Source organism: Delphinus delphis, chromosome 2 (assembly GCF_949987515.2).
Source record: "Delphinus delphis chromosome 2, mDelDel1.2, whole genome shotgun sequence".
NCBI lineage: Eukaryota > Metazoa > Chordata > Mammalia > Artiodactyla > Delphinidae > Delphinus > Delphinus delphis.
The window spans coordinates 163,082,351-163,107,675 of record NC_082684.1 but is presented as its reverse complement, the minus strand read 5'-3'; the positions used below and the strand labels follow the sequence as shown (position 1 = coordinate 163,107,675).

The 25,325-nt window shown below is 38.9% G+C and overlaps 1 protein-coding gene across 1 annotated transcript in view; it reads right to left on the bottom strand.

Moving 5' to 3' along the window:
* Positions 1-25,325, bottom strand: part of MALRD1 (MAM and LDL receptor class A domain containing 1) — a 593,611-nt gene that overhangs the window by 12,056 nt on the left and 556,230 nt on the right. Inside the window, exons 38-39 of the mRNA XM_060003111.1 lie at positions 18,128-18,207; positions 17,939-18,035 (exon numbers count right to left, since the gene is read on the bottom strand). Of these exons, the coding sequence (XP_059859094.1) occupies positions 17,939-18,035; positions 18,128-18,207 (177 nt within the window). The remainder of the gene's footprint in view (positions 1-17,938; positions 18,036-18,127; positions 18,208-25,325) is intronic.

The following is a 25,325-nucleotide window of genomic DNA, read 5'->3' as shown; positions in this document are numbered from 1 at the left end:
ACTGGACGGCCAGGGAATTCCAATGAGGGGCATTTTAATATGGTTGTGTTTATCATAAAAAAGCCAGCACCAAGATTACAATTTGTAGTGTGTAATTATAGTGTGGCACATTAAATCTGTTTTAAGAATCTATAGATAGTAAAACTGTCACTGTTTGCAGATGACATGATACTTTACATAGAGAATCCTAAAGATGCTACCAGAAAACTACTAGAGCTAATCAATGAATTTGGTAAAGTAGCAGCATACAAAATTAATGCACAGAAAGCTCTTGCATTCCTAAACACTAACGACAAAAAATCTGAAAGAGAAATTAAGGAAACACTCCCATTTACCACTGCAACAAAAAGAATAAAACACCTAGAATAAACCTACCTAAGGAGACAAAAGACCTGTATGCAGAAAACTATAAGACACTGATGAAAGAAATTAAAGATGACACAAACAGATGGAGGGATATACCACGTTCTTGGATTGGAAGAATCAACATTGTGAAAATGACTATACTACCCAAAGCAATCTACAGATTCAATGCAATCCCTATCAAACTACCAATGGCAATTTTCACAGAACTAGAACAAAATATTTTACAATTTGTATGGAAACACAAAAGACCCCGAATAGCCAAAGCAATCTTGAGAAAGAAAAACAGAGCTGGAGGAATCAGGCTCCCTGACTTCAGACTATACTACAAAGCTATGTAATCAAGACAGTATGGTACTGGCACAAAAACAGAAGTATAGATCAATGGAATAGGATAGAAAGCCCAGAGATAAACCCACACACATATGGTCACCTTATCTTTGATAAAGGAGGCAAGAATATACAATGGAGAAAAGACAGCCTCTTCAATAAGCGGTGCTGGGAAAACTGGACAGGTACATGTAAAAGAATGAAATTAGAACACTCCCTAACACCATACACAAAAACAAACTCAAAATGGATTAAAGACCTAAATGTAAGGCCAGACATTATAAAACTCATAGAGGAAAACATAGGCAGAACACTGTATGACATAAATCACAACAAGATCCTTTTTGACCCACCTCCTATAGAAATGGAAATAAAAGCAAAAATAAACAAATGGGACCGAAAGAAACTTCAAATCTTTTGCACAGCAAAGGAAACCATAAACAAGATGAAAAGACAACCCTCAGAATGGGAGAAAATATTTGCAACTGACAAAGGATTAATCTCCAAAATATACAAGCAGCTCATGCAGCTCAATATCAAAAAAACAAGCAACCCAATCCAAAAACGGGTGGAAGACCTAAATAGACATTTCTCCAAAGAAGATACAGATTGCCAACAAACACATGAAAGGATGCTCAACATCACTAACCATTAGAGAAATGCAAATCAAAACTACAATGAGGTATCACCTCACACTGACCAGAATGGCCATCATCAAAAAGTCTACAAACAATAAATGCTGGAGAGGGTGTGGATAAAAGGGAACTCTATTGCACTGTTGGTGGGAGTGTAAATTGATACAGCCACTATGGAGAACAGTATGGAGGTTCCATAAAAAACTAAAAATAGAACTACCATATGACACAGCAATCCCACTACTGGGCATATACCCTGAGAAAACCATACTTCAAAAAGAGACATGTACCACAACGTTCATTGAAGCACTATTTACAATAGCCAGGACATGGAAGCAACCTAAATGTTCATCGACAGATGAATGGATAAAGAAGATGTGGCATATATATACAATGGAATATTACTCAGCCATAAAAAGAAACAAAATTGGGTTATTTGTAGTGAGGTGGATGGACCTAGAGTCTGTCATACAGAGTGAAGTAAGTCAGAAAGAGAAACACAAATACCGTATGCTAACACATATATATGGAATCTAAAAAAAAAAAAATGGTTCTGAAGATCCTAGAGGCAGGACAGGAATAAAGATGCAGACGTAGAGAATGGACTTAAGGACACAGGGAGGGGTAAGGGTAAGCTGGGATGAAGTGAGAGAGTAGCATTGACAAATAAACACTACCAAATGTAAAATAGATAGCTATTGGGAAGCAGCTGCATAGCACAGAGAGATCAGCTCGGTGCTTTGTGACCACCTAGAGGGGTGGGATAGGGAGGGTGGGAGGGAGATGCAAGAGGGAGTGGATATAGGGGTATACGTATGCATATAGCTGATTCACTTTGTTAAACAGCAGAGACAAACATAACATTGTAAAGCAATTATACTCCAGTAAAGATGTTAAAAAAGAAAAAAAAGACTATTGTACTCACTTTGAATGGTGACAGGTGGTAACTAGGCTTATTGTGGAGATCATATATTAATGTGTAAAATTATCAAATCAGGTGTGTTTTACCCCTGACACTAATATAATACTGTGTGCCACTTATAATTAAATTAAAAGTTTAAAATAAAAAGGACAGTTAAAAAAAAGAATCTATAGATAGAATAAAACTGCACATCATCAAGCATTATAAGAAAGAATAAACTGAGTCTATAAATCATCCTTTTCTCACTGAATGTATACTTCTGTAAAATACTGTATTACCTGACCACCGCTAAAGAAAAAAGGGAAGACATCATGAGGAGTAGTAAACAAAAATATTCACCTATATAATGGTCTCTATCTTTGGCAAGATGATGACATTTAAAAAAAAAAAAGAATTACAACAAACAATCTGTAACACGGGACAGAAAGAAAGAAAAGAAGCAAGTCAACTTGAAAAAGCAGGGATAATTTAGGGGGGATGTCCATGAGCTCAAGTTTTCATTTCCCAGTCTTTAAGGAAGAAGCTGAACCAGATGTTTTGGGTGAAAAAGTTCAGAAAGAATTGGGTTTGGAAATATAACCAGAAATGCCCCAAAAGGGAGAGGAAAGGATTAATCATCCGGGGTCACAAAACCAAACCACTGGGACACCAAAGCTTGCTAAACTCATTCACATGATACAGCAGCTGCCATGTTTTTCTCCTACTCTTTTGAGGCAGGAAATAAATATCACTAACCACAAAACATGTCCCTGTTTAATACGATCTTGCTGTGGCAGAGTGCTTACATGGGAACATGCCCAGGAACATGGAAGCAATTAGTATGAATAAAGCTGATCCAGGTTCCTGTAGCTTAACCCTAAGGAGACCCCATGTTGCCAATGGGAGGGCAGTCTCCACCGACTTCTAGCACATTCACAACCACCTAACATGAACCGGATGCACAGTAGAACACAGACTTTCAAGAAGAAAGGTGCATGTACATGTGTGCACATTGATAAAAGTTTGGAAGAAGACACATCAAAATGGTAACAGTCTCTATCTCTGGGTGGTGACATTCAATGTCATTTTTAATTCTTTTCTAGCACTTTGCTGTACTTTCCAAGTTCTATTCATTAGGCTGCTGTGTATCAGAATCTTGGGAGTGGGGTGGTGATTTTACAATTTGGAAAAGACCATGAGGTGTTTCCCCTGCAAGAGCTCCTCGCCCCCACCCTGCCCTGGCTCCTTGTAAATCATTTGCCTGAAAGGTAAGATCCCTACCGCAATCGTTCCTGCCTCCTCTCTCTTTAGCATTTCTTCTCAACGTCTACCTGCCATCCCTGCTGCACTTCTTAGGGGGTTTAAGTAGGTCATAATACCTGTTTTTGCTCTTAAATACCCTCCTCATTGGCCAGAGCCTTTGCCAGCTCTGGAGCCAGATAAACCGTTTCTCTTCTTTGTACTCCACGGTGCAGTGTGCATTTTACTCTCAGGATATATGGTATTTTTGTTAATTGGAATGAAATATTTTTCCCTGTAAATTGCTCCATATGAAAACTCACTCTAATTTCCTTATTGAATTCCCTTAGACACGTAATCTCTTTGCTTAAAAACCGATTGCAGTATTGAAGTTAATTATCAGTCTTTGTGATTTTCCCTAGTGATCACCTAGCGACTGGCTTCTTTCTAAATCTTTTGACAATTTAAAGTTGATAACGCTATGTAAGAATCTGTCTAGAAAAATGAACTTAGTTGCATTTATCTATTTACATTCATGTCTCTCCCACTTGAATGTTAACTTCCTATGGGCAGAGATAAAATCTTTATTTTCCAATTTATCTCAGAAACGTTACTTGAGTCCCAAATATGTGCCATGTACTCTACTGCAGAGCTACTCAGAGTGTGATTTATGTGCGGTTATGGTCTTATTCTGTTTATCGTTCTGTGATGAGATAAATACAAAGATTGAGGACAGGTGTTTAGAAAGAGTAAATAATAGTAATAGGTAGTAATAATAGTAATAGGTGTTCAGACAGAGTAAATTTATGTCTGTTGAGGCTCAGAATAAGACATTTAGACTAGTATTTTGTGCGTCTTTTAATTTCACTTTTCCAATACTTCTTACAAAAGCATTGGTATGTGATGGATTGAAAACAAAACGAAGCAAAACACAGCTGGTCCTTCATCACACATAGTTTTGCTGGCTCTGTTCTGCTAACACTGGTGTTCAAATTTGAGTAAATACACATTTGCCTGGCTAACATTTTGCTAGCTACCTCTTCTGAAAATATTTTCTCTTCCTTTCTCTTTGAATGAATGTGATACCTCAAAGTCCCACAGTTGGAAAGGGCCAAGTGCTATATAACTTTCTTCGATCAGAATGAAATATTTTTTCATGTAAATTGCACTATATGAAAACTCCCTCTAATTTTCTTATTGAATTCCCATAGACACATAATCTGTTTGATTGAAACTGATTGCAGTGTTGAAGTTAATTATCAGTCTTCATGATTTCCCTCAGCAATCACCTAGCAACTTGCTTCTTTCTAAATCATTTTAGACAATCTAAAGCTGACGACACGATATGACAATCTATCTAGAAAAACTTACTTCTTTCATTATGACTTACAAATACCTACAAATTCCTTTAAATATACCCTATTTTGGATTTATTAATACATTTACTTAAAATTCTCTTGGGTCTATGAATTAGTTCAGCTTATAATACTTAAACTTTGAAAAAAGCAATAAAATTGCATTTTCTTGTAGTTATTTTAGAACTTATTTTTAAAACATAAAGAGAAATTATAAGTACACGAGCACATGATTAGTATTCTATGTAGATTTCTTAAAAATAGTCTATCCCTGTTGTTCTCAGTAAATTTCCTATCATTTTTCCTTACCTGACCTGTGTTTTATTCACACTAACCACACCATTCTCCATTATAGCTTGTGCTTTGACACAAACTGTTCTGTCTGCTCTTCCTCATTTTCATCTTGGGGATTTCAAGCCATGAATTCAGACTTGAGTGATGCAGCGTATACTCACTAAATGCTTCTTCAATTTCCCCACCATATTATTTACACCTTTGAAAGAGACTTGGCCTCTCTTTTTTTTTTTTTTTTAACATCTTTATTGGGGTATAATTGCTTTACAATGGTGTGTTAGTTTCTGCTTTATAACAAAGTGAATCAGTCATACATAAACATATGTTCCCATATGTCTTCCCTGTTGCGTCTCCCTCCCTCCCACCCTCCCCATCCCACCCCTCCAGGCTGTCACAAGAGCTATTTGTAATGAGGTGGATAGACCTAGAGTCTGTCATACAGAGTGAAGTAAGTCAGAAAGAAAAAGACAAATACCGTATGCTAACACATATATATGGAATTTAAGAAAAAAATGTCATGAAGAACCTAGGGGTAAAGCAGGAATAAAGACGCAGACCTCTTAGAGAACGGACTTGAGGTTATGGGGAGGGGGAAGGGTGAGCTGTGACAGGGCGAGAGAGAGTCATGGGCATATACACATTTGGCCTCTCTTTTACCTGTGTTTCTCCAGACCTTTGTAGGAAGCAACTGCATGTGTTTCATATATGCTTGTTGAAGAATTGACATTATTTGCTTTTCTATATAATTTACACTTTTACAGAGTGTAAATTATCATTTACTTCTCTATTCCCAGCGACTAGCACAGTGCCCAGCACATAACAGATGCTTAATAAATGTTTGCCAACAAGTACATAAATGAATCGCTGAGAGTTTCTGATATATGTGTTTCTTTTTACAAAGACAAAAATAAGCTGGTCTTTCAAGTTCTCTTGTCATTCTGTCCTTTGATTCATTAGGGAACTAGAAATTCCAACACAGTAAACAGATTGTTGAACTTGTAAGAGTGTCCCTGAGGATGCTTTTAAGGAGAAATTGTGTGAAACATAATTTGAAAGCAGAAAAGAGTCTGTCAGGAGGATGGCAAAGCAGTTAGTGAAGAAAAATGATGAAGCTGATCCCATCTTCCCCTCTTTGAAATTCCCTACCCTCTAGTAACATTAATAAAGAACAACATGTAGAATTCTGATTCTCCAGCAAAAGGAACTAAATGTATTTGCTACATGCCATAGCAGAGCTAAATCATTTGCTAATGGCACACACCTCACTTTTCTTTACTGCCTCCTGTCCTTCCTCATTTAAACAGGTTACCTCTTTCAAGGAGCAACTCTGATTTCCTACAACACATTCTTCTACTCTGATTGCGTGGATATGAGGAAACACATGCAACATTGAAATATTTCAGGACTGAAATGCTGTCTTCCTGCTAATGTAAGATTTATAGTGAACAGAGAGAAGACGCTGAATCCTGCCCTGGGGACTATTTCTGCCAAATAGTCACCTGTATGAAAATGGCAAAATAGCTATTTCAGATCAAATAATTAGAATATGCGGCTATTATACGGTAAAGTGCTCTTTATATTTTTTACACAGAATTTATTTCTTAGACTATTTGGAGTCTGTATCCAATGACAATAGATTTGAAACAACTTGGGAGAGTTTGCAGTGACAACACACACACGTACACACCAACGAAACTTGCATTATTCCAGACTTATATTCCTGACACATCGCATGTAAGCTGATTTTGCATAGTCAAATAATATCATAAATGACCAGGGAACTGGTTTTTTAAAGAGCTACTACTTATTTAGTAAAAACAGCAAATCATTTTGAAATTCACGTGAATTTCCTAATTTTGTTCATTTGATAAATATGAATATTACTTTAAGAGTTAATCTATGTACTCATGAAAGAAAGTAGAATGAGAGTAATAATATCCTTATAAATAAAACTGGTAATCAGATTACCAGTTAGATTGATTAGATTAGATTGTCAGATGCCAGGGTGAAATCTGTCACACGTACAGATATCCAAATTAAATGGTATAGTGTGAGGACGATATTGAGAGGAGTGAATATCATCACTTTTTAAAGTAAATTGAATTTCCTGCCTCCCTGAAATGCCCAGGTGTTTTGATGCTCAGGTGTTTCTTCCATACATTATGAATGTTCATACTTGTAGGGTTTTGGTATTCTCTAATGTCCTTCATTAATATTCTAGGATGTAAGCTTCTGACTATGGGCTGATTTTGTAGCCCATCATGGACCCCGATAATGATTTTGCTAAGGGTCATACATGTAGGGCTCATTTGGGCTTCCTTTATTTGCTTTCAGCTTCTATAGAATAGCATGAAGGTCTATCAAGTTAGATTGAAATTCTTCAAGAATATCGAACAATGATATCCTAACTTTAAGAGTCATCTGAGAGTTTTATAGTAGGAATAAATCCTGGAGCATTGAGGCCAAGTAAAATATTTCTTGGAATATAAAATGTTCATTTGCGCTCAAATATCCTACTGGAAACAGGCTGAGACGTTTGATTTAACAGATATTTACTACGATGAATTTCTAAGGAATATCAATATAAATAGGACAAGGACCCTACCACTAAGAGGCTCACAATCTGTTATGGGATATCTCAAACCAAAAGTCAATCTGACAAGGGAAAAACAAGGCTGAGAACAAAGCGCTTTGGAAGCTCAGAGGTAGGAGTGCTTACTTTTTGTCCAACATGACCTGGGAAAATTCGCAGATGACACTTCTGTGGTTAGCCTTTGTGAAAGTTTTCCCTTTTTATGTTTTATTTTTATGGCAAAGGAAGAAGTAAGCCTAGCAGTTCTGAAAATTTGTTCTATCTTCCTTTGACCAACAAGTTCTTCTTGGCCATTAGAGTCTGGAAAGATGGCAGCTGGCATCACGCATTCAATGTCTTGGGCATAATCAGCCCATAGAGCCTGAATTCCAAGACTTTGATGTATTACTGCAAATCTACAGATCCCAGCCATCTTATTTTTCATCTGCCCTACATGTTACTTATGAAATGCACACTGTGTGTTAGGCAAGGAGCAGAGTAAACAGTCACTGATGTCTCTGCTTCCCAGAGATTTTATCAGTGGATAGAATGATAACCAAGTCCCAGATATTGCTGTTCTTAACCATCAGTCAGCTGCGTGGTCAAGACCACCATACAGAAAGATTTGCCAAGTGCCTGGTTTAATATCGTAAGTTAGATACTTTAAAAATTTTTTAAAATAGGCATTGACTCTCTCAGGAAATTGTAATGCAAAGATAAAGGTAGGGGCTTCCCTGGTGGCGCAGTGGTTGAGAGTCCGCCTGCCGATGCAGGGGACACGGGTTCATGCCGCCGTCCAGGAAGATCCCACATGCCGCGGAGTGGCTGGGCTCGTGAGCCATGGCCTCTGGGCCTGCGCTTCTGGAGCCTGTGCTCCGCAACGGGAGAGGCCACGGCAGTGGGAGGCCCGTGTACCGCAAAAAAAATAAATAAATAAAGGTAGGATACTACTCAGTCAGATAAAAGGCACCCTAATAGCTGAAAGGCTTAATGCAGTTACATCACAACCAGGGAATACTCAGGGCCCAAAAGACCAAACTCTAGTCTATTTAAAGATAAGTAAATAAATAAAAAGAATAGTAAACATAATATATAGTCATGCCCTAAATTGTGGAGGTGGCCTATATACATGACAGACATTTGGGAAAAATTTAGTTCAACTTCCTCATTTTATGTGTAAGAAAATACAGAATATCAAAATAGCTTTCTTCCCTGTTGCCCAGCCTGATTTTCTTCCTGGATTTTTGGATCGCTGTTAGTGGCATTACCAACTGTGCAGCTGCCTAGATATAACATCCTCGGATCAACTTTGACCCCTGTTTCTTCCTCACGTCCTATGTTAGGTCAGTCACCACTGCGCAAGTTCAAGTTCTCACTGTCTCTCATCTAACCTCTCAAACAGGCTTATGTCTCTAGACTGCAGATCGCTTTCTTAAGCTTTTCCTAATCGGTTCTCATGCTCTGCATTCTTTTTTGAACCACAGATATGATCTTGTCAGCCTTCTTACATTCTTAAAACACTTCCCTGGCTTGCATCAGTTAAGGCCCTAGCAGGAAATAGCTGACATACTCAAACCAGGAAATTTGAGGAGTGTTTGATCAAGTGACAGTTTGCAAAGGTTTGGCCAGAATATGAAGAAACCAGTAGCAATGGTGCAGTAGGCTGGGCCAATGACATCACGCCTGTTACCACCCTAGGCTGGAAGGAGGCAGACTGAGAAGGGTACAGCTGTGGAATGCATAGGGGCTCCTCATGGACCTGTCACTGCCAGCAGTCAGCTGGAGCCATGCTGCAGACAGGAGCCAGGGTTATGAATACCCAGCCCCCTCTCTCTTTCCTCCCTCAAGGTGCTCCACTTTGGCCAAACATATGAATTCAGATGAATATAAATTCAGCCCGTTAATGCAGTGCATAGAGGTCAGGTCTCCAGATCCACCTTCTACCCTCTCCATCCTGTTCAGTGAGAAGTGTAGAGGGTGGACTTGGGGGACAGACAGAAGATAGCCAGCACTTAGCCCAATTTTTGAAAATAAGTTGAAATCTCCTTAAAATAGGCATTCAAAACTTTTAACCACCTGTCTACCGTATACTTTTCTAAGTGTAATCTAATTAGTTCTCCCACCCCCATTCTATAGCATTGTCAGTCAATTTGAAAACCATAAGTTTCCACATTCTATTTTCAGGAACCCTCTTTCTTCATCTCTGCCTGGCTTCTCCATCCTTCAAGTCTTTATGCGATTGCTACCTTCCCTGTGCAGTCCTCTTCATCCATCTGAATTGCTGGCTCCCCAGAATATATCACCTCTACGTGATATGCCAAGGCTTGCCCCGGTGCACTACTCACTCCACTCTGAATAAGAGGAGTTCTGACTTCACGAAATTCCCGGCCACAGGGTAGGGAATGGGGCTTTTCTGAGAGGAGCAGAGATGTGACCAGTTTGGGACAAAACTCTTTTTCCTTTGAGGCCTCTTTTATGGGCCTGTTCTACCATTTCAGGATAAAAAAAACAAACAAACAAAGGTGAGGATGAAGGGAAAAGTATAAAAGAACAGGCTGCATAAGATTCTTATTGAAAAAAAAAAGAGAGAAGAAAAAGAAGGAGGAGGAAGAGGAGAAATCATCATTATCACACATGGTCCAATCCCATTTTTAAGGGGAAGATTTCAAAACCCTGCCCTTCATTTGGCTTTTCTAGCTCAAAGTAAACATTTAGCAGGGTTTGGCGGAGCATGGCCAATGTTTGCACAAAGGACTGAGACTGAGGAGTTCGATTCGTGGATCTTAACAGCTGTACTTCTCGAGGGCAAATGCACATATGGAGAGAGCAAAGGTTCGCAAGCGTTATGAGACGACCTTGGTCATTGCCGCTAGTGGAATTCCAGTTTGCCAAGACTAAGTATTCATTTCAGGGACCAAGGACAGGCTCACTGGTGACATTCTAGCTGCAAGAGCAGCTGAATGCCTTGAGGCATAGAGTAAGTAAGGTTTTGATTTTGACTAAGAATAAATACCCATCGCTGGGCCCAGGTTAGGTCTATGCCAGGATCTCACACTGGAAGAGAAGTAAAACTTCTGCCTCCAAAGAGCCACATTATCATACAGGGTGTCAGCAGTGGGAAAGGGTCTGGGAGAAAGAATAATATTATAGAGATAGATATTTTATTTGCAAGTCAGGGCCACTTATTCATAAATCTCAAACAAGAACATCTGTAATCCTCATGGGCAGCTGGTATAGCTTTTGGGATCCTAATAACCTTCTTTCTTATCAGAAATATAAATAACAATCATTATTTTTGTGCTGTACGCGGGCCTCTCACTGTTGTGGCCTCTCCCATTGCGGAGCACAGGCTCTGGACGCGCAGGCTCAGCGGCCATGACTCACGGGCCCAGCCGCTCCGCGGCATGTGGGATCTTCCCAGACCGGGGCACGATCCCATGTCCCCTGCATCGGCAGGCAGACTCTCAACAACTGTGCCACCAGGGAAGCCCCAATAGTCCACTATTTATTTGTATCCTTTAATCTAGATTTCTAGGTGTAGGCTGGATTGTCACATTTACTTTGTATGAACCGCAAACAGCTCTAGAAGGCTGCTACATTTGTTGCTTCCTCTAAAGTGTCATGAGTAAAAATTTGGTGGATTTTGGACCATGGGGACAGGTGTAGTGGATACCTTTCAGAGACCTTTCATGATGACACCCCCCCCCCCCCACAGCAGTCATGTTTGTACTATTGATCCTGCCCCATAGCTCACCCACAGTTGATTTGACCAGAAATGGGATCTTGACCCAAGTGGGCTAATCAGAGGGTTATCCTTTGGAATATGGAATGGAGACGTAAAAACAAAGATATAGTCTCTCCACAGATCTGGGGACATAATGAGTAACAAACATCCATTCTCTAGTCAACACCTTTTTGTTATATAGACAGAGAGTAAAGGAAGTGTGTTTTCAGAGAGAGAACCACCAAGAGTGAAGCAAAAAGCAGCAGAGATGAGAGGCAGATGAAGAACACTGCTGGGTCCAGGTCTTCCTGAGGTCTGATCTCTTTACTCCTACCCTTGTGCTCTGGAAGACGTGTGCATTGTTACACTAAATTCTTTATTTTGATTAAGGGGCTTGAGATGCTTTCTTCCCCTGCAATCAGAGTGTCCTCACTAATACATTCAATGGCAAGTAGCTAACAGAAAGGTCAGAGAATGTATAATAAAATCCAGGAACCGCATCTCTAAAAACAACTTTCAGAGTCTCGTTGCTGTGCTTAGCATTGTCTGAGCATGCAGTGCTCCATCCTGTGTTTTTAAGAAATTAATACAAAAATGTTTCTTTCAAGTCACTGTAGGGCCTCTTATGCTACAGATTCTTTTTATAAAATCCAGTGAAAAATCTTAAGGTTAAGGTTTATTTAGAGAGGATGATGAATTTCCTGCTCACATAAATTCCTGCCTATCTCAAGGTTTTGGTATTATTTTCAAGGTGAGTCACTGTTAACATTTAGCCATCTCTTGGCCAAGCATTCTAACTTGCTTTAGGGCTTAAAAGATTTCATGCAAAAAGACATTTTTTAAAAGTTAATGTGCAACATTTTAATTTATAAGTAATTAGTAGACACGAGCAATGTTTTTGGTGATGGTCAGAAGTATGGATAATGTTCAATAAAGTATAGATAGCCTTAAATGGGCGTGTATCGGGTATCGGTTATTCATACAATGCTAGAAACTGGGGATGTAAAGATACGAACTGGTTAATATGGAAATAGTTTAGTAGTAACACTACATAATGGAGCTATAACTGTCTTCTTGAGGATAACATTCTGACAACTCAGTGACTAACCCTGAAGGGATGCCAGGATATTTTTGCTTAGCATCGAAAATACATCAGTTTGTATTGCTCTGCCAGGCAGAGGGTGTGAAAAGCCATGCACTTTGGGGAAATGGTGAGACTTTTCCCAAGGGTAGGGTGTATGTGGAGGGGGCAGATGGTGGAAAATTAAACTTGGTGCAGTGGTCTTTGAACTCTGCCACTTGAGTTTTCCCTAACATAATTTAGAAAAATATGCATCTCCTTGTACATTTTCATGTTAATATCTAAAATTTTTATAAGTTTAGTGGCTGCAAAGAATATAATTTCTGAAATATTTTATATTGAGTTTTTTAAAATTATGGAATTTGCCTGCCATCTCATCTAAATGACAAAGCCAGTCCTGCTAACTATCCAATCAACCAAATCAAACAATTTTCAGAAAAAGACTGACTTCATTGTTAAACTCAGAGGCATATGTTAAAATGTGTCCCAGGGAATCTAAAAGAAAATGGTACAAATGGACTTATTTAGAAAACAGAAAGAGACTCACAGACATAGAAAATAAACCAAAGGGGAAAGGGTGGGGGGAAGGGATAAATTAGGAGTTGGGGATTAACAGATACACACTACTGTATATAAAATACTGTACTGTACTACTGCACTACTGTATGGCACAGGGAACTATATTTGATACCTTGTAAAAACCTATAATGGAAAGTAATCCGAAGAAGAATATATGTAATATACACATATAACTGCATCACTTTGCTGTACACCAGAAACTAACACGACGTTGTAAAACAACATACCTCAATTAAAAAAAAAAATCATGATTTCAAATTCTAAGTGGGAAAGGAGAGAAAGAGGACGAGCGACAGAGAAAAATTGGGAAACTGAGAAGATAAATTTGGCAAAGATTTATCTCCTGTTTCCCTTTCAATATTGCTTATCTCAAATCTCTTTTGCTACAGGAATCTCTTTTCGGTAAGTTTCAGGATAAGTGTAAGGTAATGAGGACATCTGGGAAAGAAGAAACAGGAGAGGCAATGCCCTGGGGCCAAATGCACCCTTCTTAGAAGAGAATCTATGAAGTTTGAGCTTCTGTAAATTGACTCCCTTGAAACTATTTGTGCCACAAATCCTTGGGAAGTCTCTGAGGCCTCAGGGTAAGCCTCCCCCAATCCAAAGGACTGGCAGAGGGATCGTGGTAGCTCTGGGCTGGGTCTTCCCCACCTTTGGGCCGAGGCAGGTCCAAAGTAGGAGCTTCCTCACTGTGGCCTCTGGGGCAGGGTGTGCAGTGAACAATTCAGGAGATCACTTACAAGAGAAATACAAATATCACTGTCTTGAGTGATATTTGTTTGGGGGAGTTATAGGGAATAAAACCACTGTCTTTAGATTTTGGAAATCAGAAGAGAAGGTACTAGTGAGAGAGAAGAGGACAGGGCGGTAAGTCAGCAGTGAGGAGCAAAGAGGAAGTGAAGGTATAAAATTACAGAAGAATGACAGAAATGGAGGAGAGAAAGGAGAGGTGGCTCTGTCAGGCTGGGCTGTGGTACCACCAATGTCTGCCTGAGAGGTCGGTCTCTCCATAGCCCTGACAGTCCAGGCTGTCCAGTAGGAAGCTGAAGAAGGTGTGAAATTTAGGGTTGTTTCTGAGGACTCCCACTGGTTGGGTTAATATGACAACTTATTTACATACTGCAATGATTAATTTTATATGTCTACTTGACTAGGCTATGGAGCTCAGCTGTTTGCTCAAACACTAGTCTAGATGTTGCTGAGAAGGAATTTGCAGATGTGATTAGCATTTACAGTCAGCAAACTTTAAGCAGGTTACCCTCCATAATGGGGGTGGGCCTCGTTCACTTATTTGAAGGCTGTATGAGTAAAGACTGAGATTTCTTGAAGAAGAAAGAATTCTGCCTCAAGACGGCAGCAGAAAATCCTACCTGTGTTTCCAGTCGGATAGCTTGTCTGGCAGACTTTGGACTCAAGCCTGCACCATCAACCCTTACTTGAATTTCTGCTGCAAGTTTCATGCTTGCCAGTCCCCACTATTACAGGAGCAAATTCCTTGAAATAAATCCCTCTCTCTTAACATATTACATGATTAATTTTCTTATTAATACAATTAAAATATTGATTATTTCATTAATATTAATAAATATAACTTATGTAACTGATATTACATAAATGTAATATATGAATATCTAATTCTTTATATAGAGATATGTTAATTTGAGATATCTTTATATATTATATACTGATATATTTAAACATGATAAGACAATATAGTAATATAACAATAGTTATATAATAATTATATATATATAATAATATATATAATAATTAATAATATATTAATGATATATATTGTATAATATATTATGTATAATATATAATATGTATAATATATAATATATTATGTTTATACATTAAATATATATTATGTATTTGATATTTAAAGATATATATATACACAGAGAGAAAGAGAGAAACAACAGGATATCTAACTAGCTAGCTATCTTTCTACCTATCTATCTATCTATCTATCTTATCTTTCTGTTTCTCTGGAGAACACTGACTAATACATGTATTTCCTAGCACAAAACCAGTATTTCACTTAGTAGCTTTGTTTCTGTTTTTCCCCACTACATTAAGTCCAGACTGATTTTCATTCATATTTGTATCCACATTGTCTGACATATTTTAGGCACATAAGAAACAACTAAAGAATTAATAGGGGACTTCCCTGGTGGCACAGTGGTTAAGAATCCGCCTGCTAATGCAGGGGACACGGGTTCAATCCCTGGTCCTGGAAGATCCCATGTGCCGTGGCGCAACTAAGCCCAGTGTGCCACAACTACTGAGCCTGCTCTCTAGAGCCCATGGGCCACAACTACTGAGCCCACATGCTGCAACTACTGAAGCCCATGCATTCTAGGGCCTGGGCTCCAAAACAAGAGAAGTCACTGCAATGAGAAGCCCACATACCACAACAAAGAGTAGCCACTGCTCACCACAACTAGAGAAAGCCCACGTGCAGCAACGAAGACCCAATGCAGCCAAAAATAAATTAAAAAAAGAATTAATAGTTGGGTAAGATCTTCTTAATAGTAATGGATTAAAATGTCATATTTTTTTTCTAACAAACACTATCATTTTATAATAAATTTGCCTTAATTGATGATATCAAGATTGGTGTCTGCTAATTAACATGATTGCAGACTGGACATCTGAGGAAAATTCAAGTGGGAGGCACATACAAGTTGGCACCAATGAAAATGCAGTTATCCAGTGCTCTATGACACAGAGATTTGCAGCAAATCTAAATCTCTGACCACAAAATCAGGTGTGCAAGAGATAATTCATTTAAAGGAGGCAAGAACATACAATGGAGAAAAACAGCCTCTTCAGTAAGTGGTGCTGGGAAAACTGGACAGCTACATGTAAAAGAATGAAATTAGAACACTACCTAACACCATACACAAAAATAAACTCCAAATGAATTAAAGACTTAATGTAAGGCCAGACACTATAAAACTCTTAGAGGAAAACATAGGTAAAACACTCTTTGACATAAACCACAGCAAGATCTTTTTTTGACCCACCTCCTAGAGTAATGGAAATAAAAACAAAAATAAACAAATGGGACCTAATGAAACTTCAAAGCTTTTGCACAGAAAAGGAAACCATAAACAAGATGAAAAGACAACCCTCAGAGTGGGAGAAAATATTTGCAAATGAAACAATGGACAAAGGATTAATCTCCAAAATATACAAAGAGCTCATGGAGCTCAATATCAAAAAAACAATTCAATTAAAAAATGGGCGGAAGACCTAAATAGACATTTCTCCAAAGAAGACATACAGATGGCCAACATGCACATGAAAAGATGCTCAACATCACTAATTATTAGAGAAATGCAAATCAAAACTACAATGAGGTATCACCTCACACCAGTCAGAATGGCCATTATCAAAAAATCTAGAAACCATAAATACTGGAAAGGGTGGGGTGAAAAAGGAACCCTCCTGCGCTGTTGGTGGGAATGTAAATTGACACAAGGACTATGGAGAACAGTATGGAGTTTCCTTAAACAACTAAAAATAGAACTACCATATGACCCAGCAATCCCACTACTGGGCATATACCCTGAGAAAACCATACTTCAAAAAGAGTCATGTACCACAATGTTCACTGAAGCACTATTTCCAATATCCAGGACATGGAAACAACCTAAGTGTCCATCGACAGATGAATGGATAAAGAAGATGTGGCACTATATACAATGGAATATTACTCAGCCATAAAAAGAAATGAAATTGAGTTATTTGTAGCGAGGTGGATGGACCTAGAGTCTGCAATACAGAGTGAAGTAAGTCAGTAGGAGAAAAACAAATACCGTATGCTAACACATATATATGGAATCTAAAAAAAAAAAAAGAAAAAAAATGGTACTGATGAACCTAGGGGCAGGACAGGAATAAAGACGCAGATGTAGAGAATGGACTTGAGGACACAGGGAGGGGGAAGGGTAAGCTGGGATGAAGTGAGAGAGAGGCATGGACATATGTACACTACCAAATGTAAAATAGATAGCTAGTGGGAAGCAGCAGCATAGCACAGGGAGATCAGCTCGGTGCTTTGCAATGACCTAGAGACGTGGGATAGGGAGGGTGGGAGGGAGGCTCGAGAGGGAGGGGATATGGGGATATATGTATGCATATGGCTGATTCATTTTGTTGTACAACAGAAACTAACACAGTATTGTGAAACAGTTATACTCCAATAAAGATCCATTAAAAATTTTCATTAAATCTTATTCTGAGCCCTTACCTTGTTCAGTTTATGGGAAAGTCAATCGCTTTCATTATTGGGGTGATGTGTTTCCCACACAGGTGATGGGAAGATGGGTATTGGGTAGGAAGCCCCAGGGTCCTGAAAGGCACTGTAGGTTGTGAGGTCTTAGTTATGCATGAGCCCAGCCCACAGAGGTCCTCCAGCTGCAGCAGCTCTTGGCCTCTGTTCTGTATGTTGCCTAGAACATGGGAGTCTTGGTCTGAAACACTGGTGCTTAGAGCCAGCCTCCCTAAGCAAGTCAAGAAAGGATCCCTTTGGCAGTTGTGCTGCCTTCCCCGGGCACTACCTGAAAGTGGGACATCCAGCACCTCATGCCTTTTTAATTTGGGGAGAATGTCAGATTCTGTTTTCTGGTGTCATCAAAAATGTTCCTAACAGAATTGGAAAAGTAAACTTAATGCTTTTTATTTAAAACAAGAGGGATTATCATTAAGTAGCTCTTGCTTTCTACTCAGAAAAATAAATCCATAAAGTATGGAAAACTAAAGTTACCAGTATGTAATATGGGATGAAATGAAAATATAGCAAATGAAATGTTTCAGAAAATTGGTCTGCCACAGCAATCAAAGGCATCACTTACCTTACTGGTACTTTTCTCTTGGCAAGAAAACACAAGACCGCTACTGTTATATGAGTCGTCAGGAAAGCGAATCCAATACCCAGGAGGGTCCATATATCTGGAATTTCAAACCAATGAAAAATGTAAATATTCAGTGAAAAATATTAGAGACTCCAAAACTCAAGTGACTGTGGTCAGAATGTAACCTACTGTTCTGAGTGTCCGTGAAATCAGCAATGGGAGGGTTAACCTTGACATGGCAACGATTTCCCTTCCATCCTTGTCCACATCTGGAAATGAGATAAAATGTAATAGTTGGCAAAAAAAGAAGTAGAAACATATGTTAGCAGTATTGTCATGGAATAAAATGATGAATGTCAATAAACAATGAGATACCAGGAATGTGGGTAACTTTGATACGAAACCAAAAATGTTAAACCAAAGCAAAAACATAATTAAATTGTATTCTTTTCACATTATTGTGTAAGATGATTTTTTAAAATATTTATTCCCTTCTTAACTTTATCTGTAAGGTGGGGACTTGATTTCTTTATCTATAAGGTAAGAACAAGGCTAATTTCTTGCTTTCAAAAATTGACTTCACTTTTCACCAGTGTCCAATATTACTTTACTTTTTCATTTGTCTCAAACTCAAAAGCTACACATTTTTCAACAGTGAATGGATTTCAGTTCTTTCAGATACCAATAGAGAATATTCAAATTATAGATTAACATAAATATAAATCAGAGAGTATTTTTATTTCTCGTTACAAGGGGATGATCTTTCAAGTTCATGGATTTGGAATCAGGTTAAGGATCAAATTGGATATACCATCAGTCCTAGAGGATTTCACTACCTCTGCTATATTTAGCGACATACGTGATGAAGCTTGTAACACTAGGGACATGTCCTCTGATATGGATGGCCTTCAGAAAGTTCAGAATTGGAGACTAGTTTGTGCCTCAAAGGGAGACGAGGTTTATTTCTAAGCAGTGAATGTGCCAGAATTTCTCTGGTGGAGTGTGTTTGCATATGAGTGTGAAAGCTTAGGTATACATTCTTGTTTACCAGAAATAACAGAATACAAGTTAACAAGGGTTTGGTTGAATTTCCTGCCAAATTCATGGTACATGCTATAAAACAGGATTAAAAACTAGCTTTTGAATGTGTGTGCTTAAAAGTGGTGTGTTAGAAGCAATGCTTCTTCGGCACACAGTTAATATATTTTTTTCTCAGTCTCTCTTTTGAATTTGAAAATCTGAATGACCAATAGCAATTTCTTCAAAAAAGAAATAGCTTCTCTAAATATAAAAAGCTTAGTGTCTCCAAAGAAGATATACAGACTGCCAACAAACACATGAAAGAATGCTCAACATCATTAATCATTAGAGAAATGCAAATCAAAATGACAATGAGATATCATCTCACACCAGTCAGAATGGCCATCATCAAAAAATCTAGAAACAATAAATGCTGGAGAGGGTGTGGAGAAAAGGGAACACTCTTGCTCTGCTGGTGGGAGTGTGAATTGGTACAGCCACTATGGAGAACAGTATGGAGGTTCCTTAAAAAACTACAAATAGAACTACCATATGACCCAGCAATCCTCTACTGGGCATATACCCTGAGAAAACCATAATTCAAAAAGTCATGTACCAAAATGTTCATTGCAGCTCTATTTACAATAGCCAGGAGATGGAAACAACCTAAGTGTCCATCGACAGATGAATGGATAAAGAAGATGTGGCACATATATACAATGGAATATTACTCAGCCATAAAAAGAAACGAAATTGATCTATTTGTAATGAGGTGGATGGACCTAGAGTCTGTCATACAGAGTGAAGTAAGTCAGAAAGAGAAAGACAAATACCATATTCTAACACATATATATGGAATTTAAGGGAAAAAAATGTCATGAAGAACCTAGGGGTAGGACAGGAATAAAGAGAGAGACCTACTAGAGAATGGACTTGAGGATATGGGGAGGGGGAAGGGTAAGCTGTGACAAAGTGAGAGAGTGGCACGGACATATATACACTACCAAACGTAAAATAGATAGCTAGTGGGAAGCAGCCGCATAGCACAGGGAGATCAGCTCCGTGCTTAGTGACCACCTAGAGGGGTGGGGTTGGGAGGGTGGGAGGAGGGAGACGTAAGAGGGAAGAGATATGGGAACATATGTATATATATAACTGATTCACTTTGTTATAAAGCAGAAACACACCACTGTAAAGCAATTATACTCCAATAAAGATGTAAAAAAGTAAAATAAAATAAGATTAACACGAGATCTCATTCGTTAATCAACTAAACTTTCTGTTCTCCCTTCCCTTTGTTCTTTGATAAAAAAAAAAAAAAATCTTAGTGGTTCAAGGAGGCCCATAAGAATGCCTTCTTTCCTTAGTAAATACTCTTTAAAAAGTAGAAATTTAAGATAATTTGATTGTTTTTGATGCCTCTGACATTCAAATTAAAATAAATTAGAATGTTTAAGATTGGAGTATTTGTTTTTTATTCTCATAAACTGTAATATGTATTCCTTATCAGTTCTCAGGTTGGCAATGTGAATCTGCATGTAAGTCCTTCACATTTTGCCTGGACTCCCTTAAAATCTTCCTGAATGGGGTGGGTCCTCAATTCTTGTCTTGGAACACGGAGACCTGTAGTGATGGTATGCTAGAATTGGCATGCTGAAGTTCCTTTCGCTTTGAGCAATGGCAGTGAAAGGAATTTCTCTGGTCCCATCTCCCTGAGGACTGCAAGCTAGAAGTGAAAATTGAGCATCCTGTCCTGTCTGCTCTACAGTTTGGGGGACTCATCTCCTCCAAGGTGACCACAGATCTCTATTAAAGATCATTAAGACGTTTTAAAAAGAAAAGGCTAGTCATCTTCTTATTACTTTTTACAGGCAATCTTGGTAGGGAAGCGTAGATATTTCACTCAACTATTTATTTCTCCTTAGCAAATCAGCAATATTAGCATACCAAAGGAAAAATAAGAGACTGACTTTTCCTGAAGAGAGAATGCAACGATTGTTGTTTTTAGTAGTAGCGTGTTGGGTAATATTATAGTTGTTGGGGGTGAAGGGCGAAGGCTTTTGTGGGGAGAAATCAGATAGGGTAAGTGGATGAGATATTGGGAAGAACTGGGTGTGCTTTGGCTAAGCGGACGCCAGCCAACCAGGAGACCAGTCCCAGTGGCCATTCCAGGCACAGCTGTGTGAAAGCTGGGTGGCTGTTAAAGTCCGGTGGGTGTGGGGAGTGCTGCATAATTGGTGCCAAGAGTGAGGTCCCTAAAAGAATGTGGCAATGAGAGTCACCTTATTTGCTTGACAATTAAGGACTAGATAGCCCTTTTTAGGTAATGTTTTAGCTATTTTATGATTAAACAAGATCGAATGCAATGGTGATTCCACCTATTGTGCAATCCAAAAGGATCCATAAGAACGATAAACATTTTATAATATTTGTGCTAAAGACTAGGATACCTCAGTCTAAATTAGAATGCATGTTTGTTTTGTTTTAATGGCAAGAAGAAAGAAATGTTAGATGTGATGAAATTATGTTGGAGGTCTTCTTTTTCATAATGAGTCATAAGAATCGGTTTAATGAAAAAAAATTAACTGATAACTTGACAAAAGGGAAGAAAATGACTTGTTTTTATTCAGAAAGCACCCATAAGAAAAAGCTTTTGAGGAAAATTTGATTTATTCTGAGCTAATCTGAGGCTGTGTGTTTTATCACTTATTTCATATACCTGATGGGTGTAAGTATAACACTGGAGAATTTCAGCCTTATTTTTAGAATGGTGGAAGTTCACACTACCACTTAATTATCCCCCAGATTCATTTAACCACCCACACTCCTTCCCTTCCCTCCACCAAATCATAAGCATGTCTATGGTTTGGTTGGGAGGGAACCACAACCTGACCTCTAGAGTTAATCTCATTTTCCTTGGTGTAGCCTTTTGCCTCAGGACCCTGTCCAATGCATTCCTAAAATCAACAGTGATTGGTTCATAGAGAGACATGGACATAAGTTTGTCCAGTAAGAATTTTGTCACCAGTGGGTACATATTGATGGATACTTGTGGTAAGAAATGTCCTCTGCCCAACTCTGATGTGAAAAAGGAAGAGTATAGCCCTGTGAAGCTACCATTTTGCTACAAAAGCAAGCCTGAGGAGAAAACAAACAGGAAGACAAGCCTAGGAAATCATGGAGAAATGGAGGAACAACCTTAATGGCATTGAAAACTTTCCAGTCCATTCCTGTTTCAAGCCTGCTCTGGGTTTAGACTTTTTAGATACATGAGTCAATAAATTCTTTATTTGTTTGAGCCAGTTTGAGTTTAGTCTTCTACTATGAGCACACACACAAAACCAGTTTTCCTACTCTTTCATTTTGATCCCTGAAGTTCTCCTCATTAAATCAATAATCCCTTATTCATAAAATATTTATTGAATGTCTACTATGTACAAGGTAGTCTGCTAGATATAAAAAAGATGGGCAAGACATGCTTGAGAATTTATAGGAGCATAAACTTGGGAGATAAAAAACACATTTCAAAATAAATAAGAGACAAAGCAGAAAATAAAATATATGAAGTATAAGAAAGGTAAAGAAAAGTGCTAAAGAAGAAAATGAAAAAAATAGCTTTGGGCTTCCCTGGTGGCGCAGTGGTTGAAGGTCCGCCTGCCGAGGCAGGGGACATGGGTTTGTGCCCCGGTCCGGGAGGATCCCACGTGCTGTGGAGCGGCTGGGCCCGTGGGCCATGGCCGCTGGGCCTGCACGTCCTGAGCCTTTGCTCCGCGACGGGAGAGGCCACAGCAGTGAGAGGCCCGTGTACCGCAAAAAAAAAAAAAAAAGCTTCAAGAATCTATTTTTCCAGAGCCAGAAAGTGAAAAAATGTGCAATCTCAACTAGACATGAATGGAAAGGCTGATATATTAAGTTATATTTATTCCAAAGCATTACACATTTATGTATGTATTGAACAACAATGTTTCAGAGAAAAACGGTCATCTAAATATATAGATATCATCTATGACTGATGGGATCTCGAGAGATATGTTTGAATTATGTTCAGATTATTAATGCGATGCTAAACTAACCTCTAGATTTCCCAATTCTTTACTGCAGTATATTTTTTCATCCATACTTACTCTAATTTTATAGTTTTTTATGTCTGTAGAAGGAAAATCCCTTCAGAAGGAGCATGCATTTTGAATATAGTCCAGATTAGATTTAGCATTAGAGCAGTAGACTTGTTTTTCTTTTTATTAGGCATGTTTACAGCAACACGTTATGATTATTAAGATCACGAATATCTTTTTTTTTTTTTTTTTTTTTTTGCGGTACGCGGGCCTCTCACTGTCGTGGCCTCTCCCGTTGCGGAGCACAGGCTCCGGACGCGCAGGCTCAGCGGCCATGGCTCACGGGCCCAGCCGCTCCGCGGCATGCGGGATCTTCCCGGACCGGGGCACGAACCCGTGTACCCTGCATCGGCAGGCAGACTCTCAACCACTGCGCCACCAGGGAAGCCCATGAATATCATTTATAGAAACCAATAGCATCCTACAATGACATTCATGCTTCAGAAAACTACAATATACTAAGCCCCACAGAGATTGAATTGAACACCTGCTGTGTGCTAAACAATATTCTAAATGCTTGTGGAACACTAATGTTACAAGATAGGAGTTATTTCCCCATTTCACAGTTGAGGAAATAAAGGCCCAGAGTGGTTGAGCAGTAAGTCACCAGAGGTACACTCTGAACTAGACTTTAAACTACATCTCTTTGGCTCTCGCGTGGTACTCTGTTCACTACATGGTTTTGCTTCCCATGGTCTTCCTAAAGTTGGAATATAGTTGTTTATAATAGCAGTCAAGCTCGCAATTTTTGTATGTTAGGAGAGAAACAGTGGAGATATTCGTGATCCTCATGGTCTGAAAACTCCCATTTATCACATTAAGCTTTACCCTGGAAACATCTAGGTGTAGGGGAGGCAGATGTAGAGCTGGGAAAAGAGCAAGTAATGAGAGTCAGGGCACCTGGGTTTCAGGCTAGACTCTGCCACTTTCTAGCTATGTGGCTTTAGGAGAGTCAAATCACTTCAGTTTCCTATTTATAAACAGTAAGAATTACAACTCACCTAACAAGAGGTGTAGGAGAATTAAATAAAACAATGCATGTGAAAGTACATTGCTAACTGTAAAGTGTTATCTATGTCAGGCTCTTTGATACCCAGCCTCTTGCTTTCTGGTGTAAATCATGGTCCTGACCATTCCCTGACCTAACATACTGGCCCTCCAGGGAGCTGGCATCAGACAACTGCCCTGTCTCCATCCCTGCCTGAGCAACAGTAAGACTTAGGGAGTGGTGAAAAGACATTGCCACAGGTTCTATTTTCATGACTTATTAATTATGCCATTTAAAAAGCATTTTTACATCTGAATATGCCTGGAGGCTCTTGAGCCAGTTATACAGGGAGGGGAAGGAAGAGCAGGTGTTTAGGATGCTCGCTGCCTGTGATGAACATTTCTACCCCCCACCCCACCCCGCCCCATACTCTGTGGTTTCTACCCATCGGAAGTACTCCAAGGGGGAGAAAGTAGTGCCGTCCCAACTTTGCATGAAAGCATCAGCTCAGACCGAGTGCTTTCTGATCCCTAGGCTGAGCCTGTGCCAGCAGAAGGGGAGTGGGACAATTGAGGTAGCCCCTAATGGGGCTAGAATTCAGGTTCTCGAAACTGCTTCACCTATGCTCTTGTCATCGCACTATATGAATATTTATAAAATTCTTACTATATTCCATTTCCTAACAAAAAAGCAGCATATATATGATCAGATTTTGTCCTTAGGGGATGATTACTTGAACATACAAATCACATGCTGCTGTGTGGCTTTTACTGCAATGTCCACTTGGATTGGTAGTCGAGTTGCACAGAATTGCAAAGGTAGGGAGGAGGCACATTCATGTTATTTCAAATTGTTACAATAGAAACAACTTTAACTACTTCAGAGAAGAAATAAAGCAGATAAAAATTGTCCTTCTTTTCCCCTCTTGCTCATACAGATAGCTGATGTGACACTAAAAAGCCCCCAGAAAACTCCCAAAATTGATGTTTTGAGCTTCTCACGTCCGCTTTTTTTCTCAACTGTTATGAAGTATTATTTCCCTGGAGTTGGATGGAAGGGGGAAAGAACAGCAAAGAAACTAAATAATTCACAAACTGGGCAACTGAAAATGGCTGCAAGTCAATAGAAACCAGTCTTGTTCTAAGATAAAGATGATAAAGGCATTGAGTTTTTGCTGTGGAGCGTACACTAGCAAGAAATAGGTTTCTGAACTTTTTCTCCTGTCATCCTATGAAGTGTGAAAGAATTTTCCTTTAAAACATAG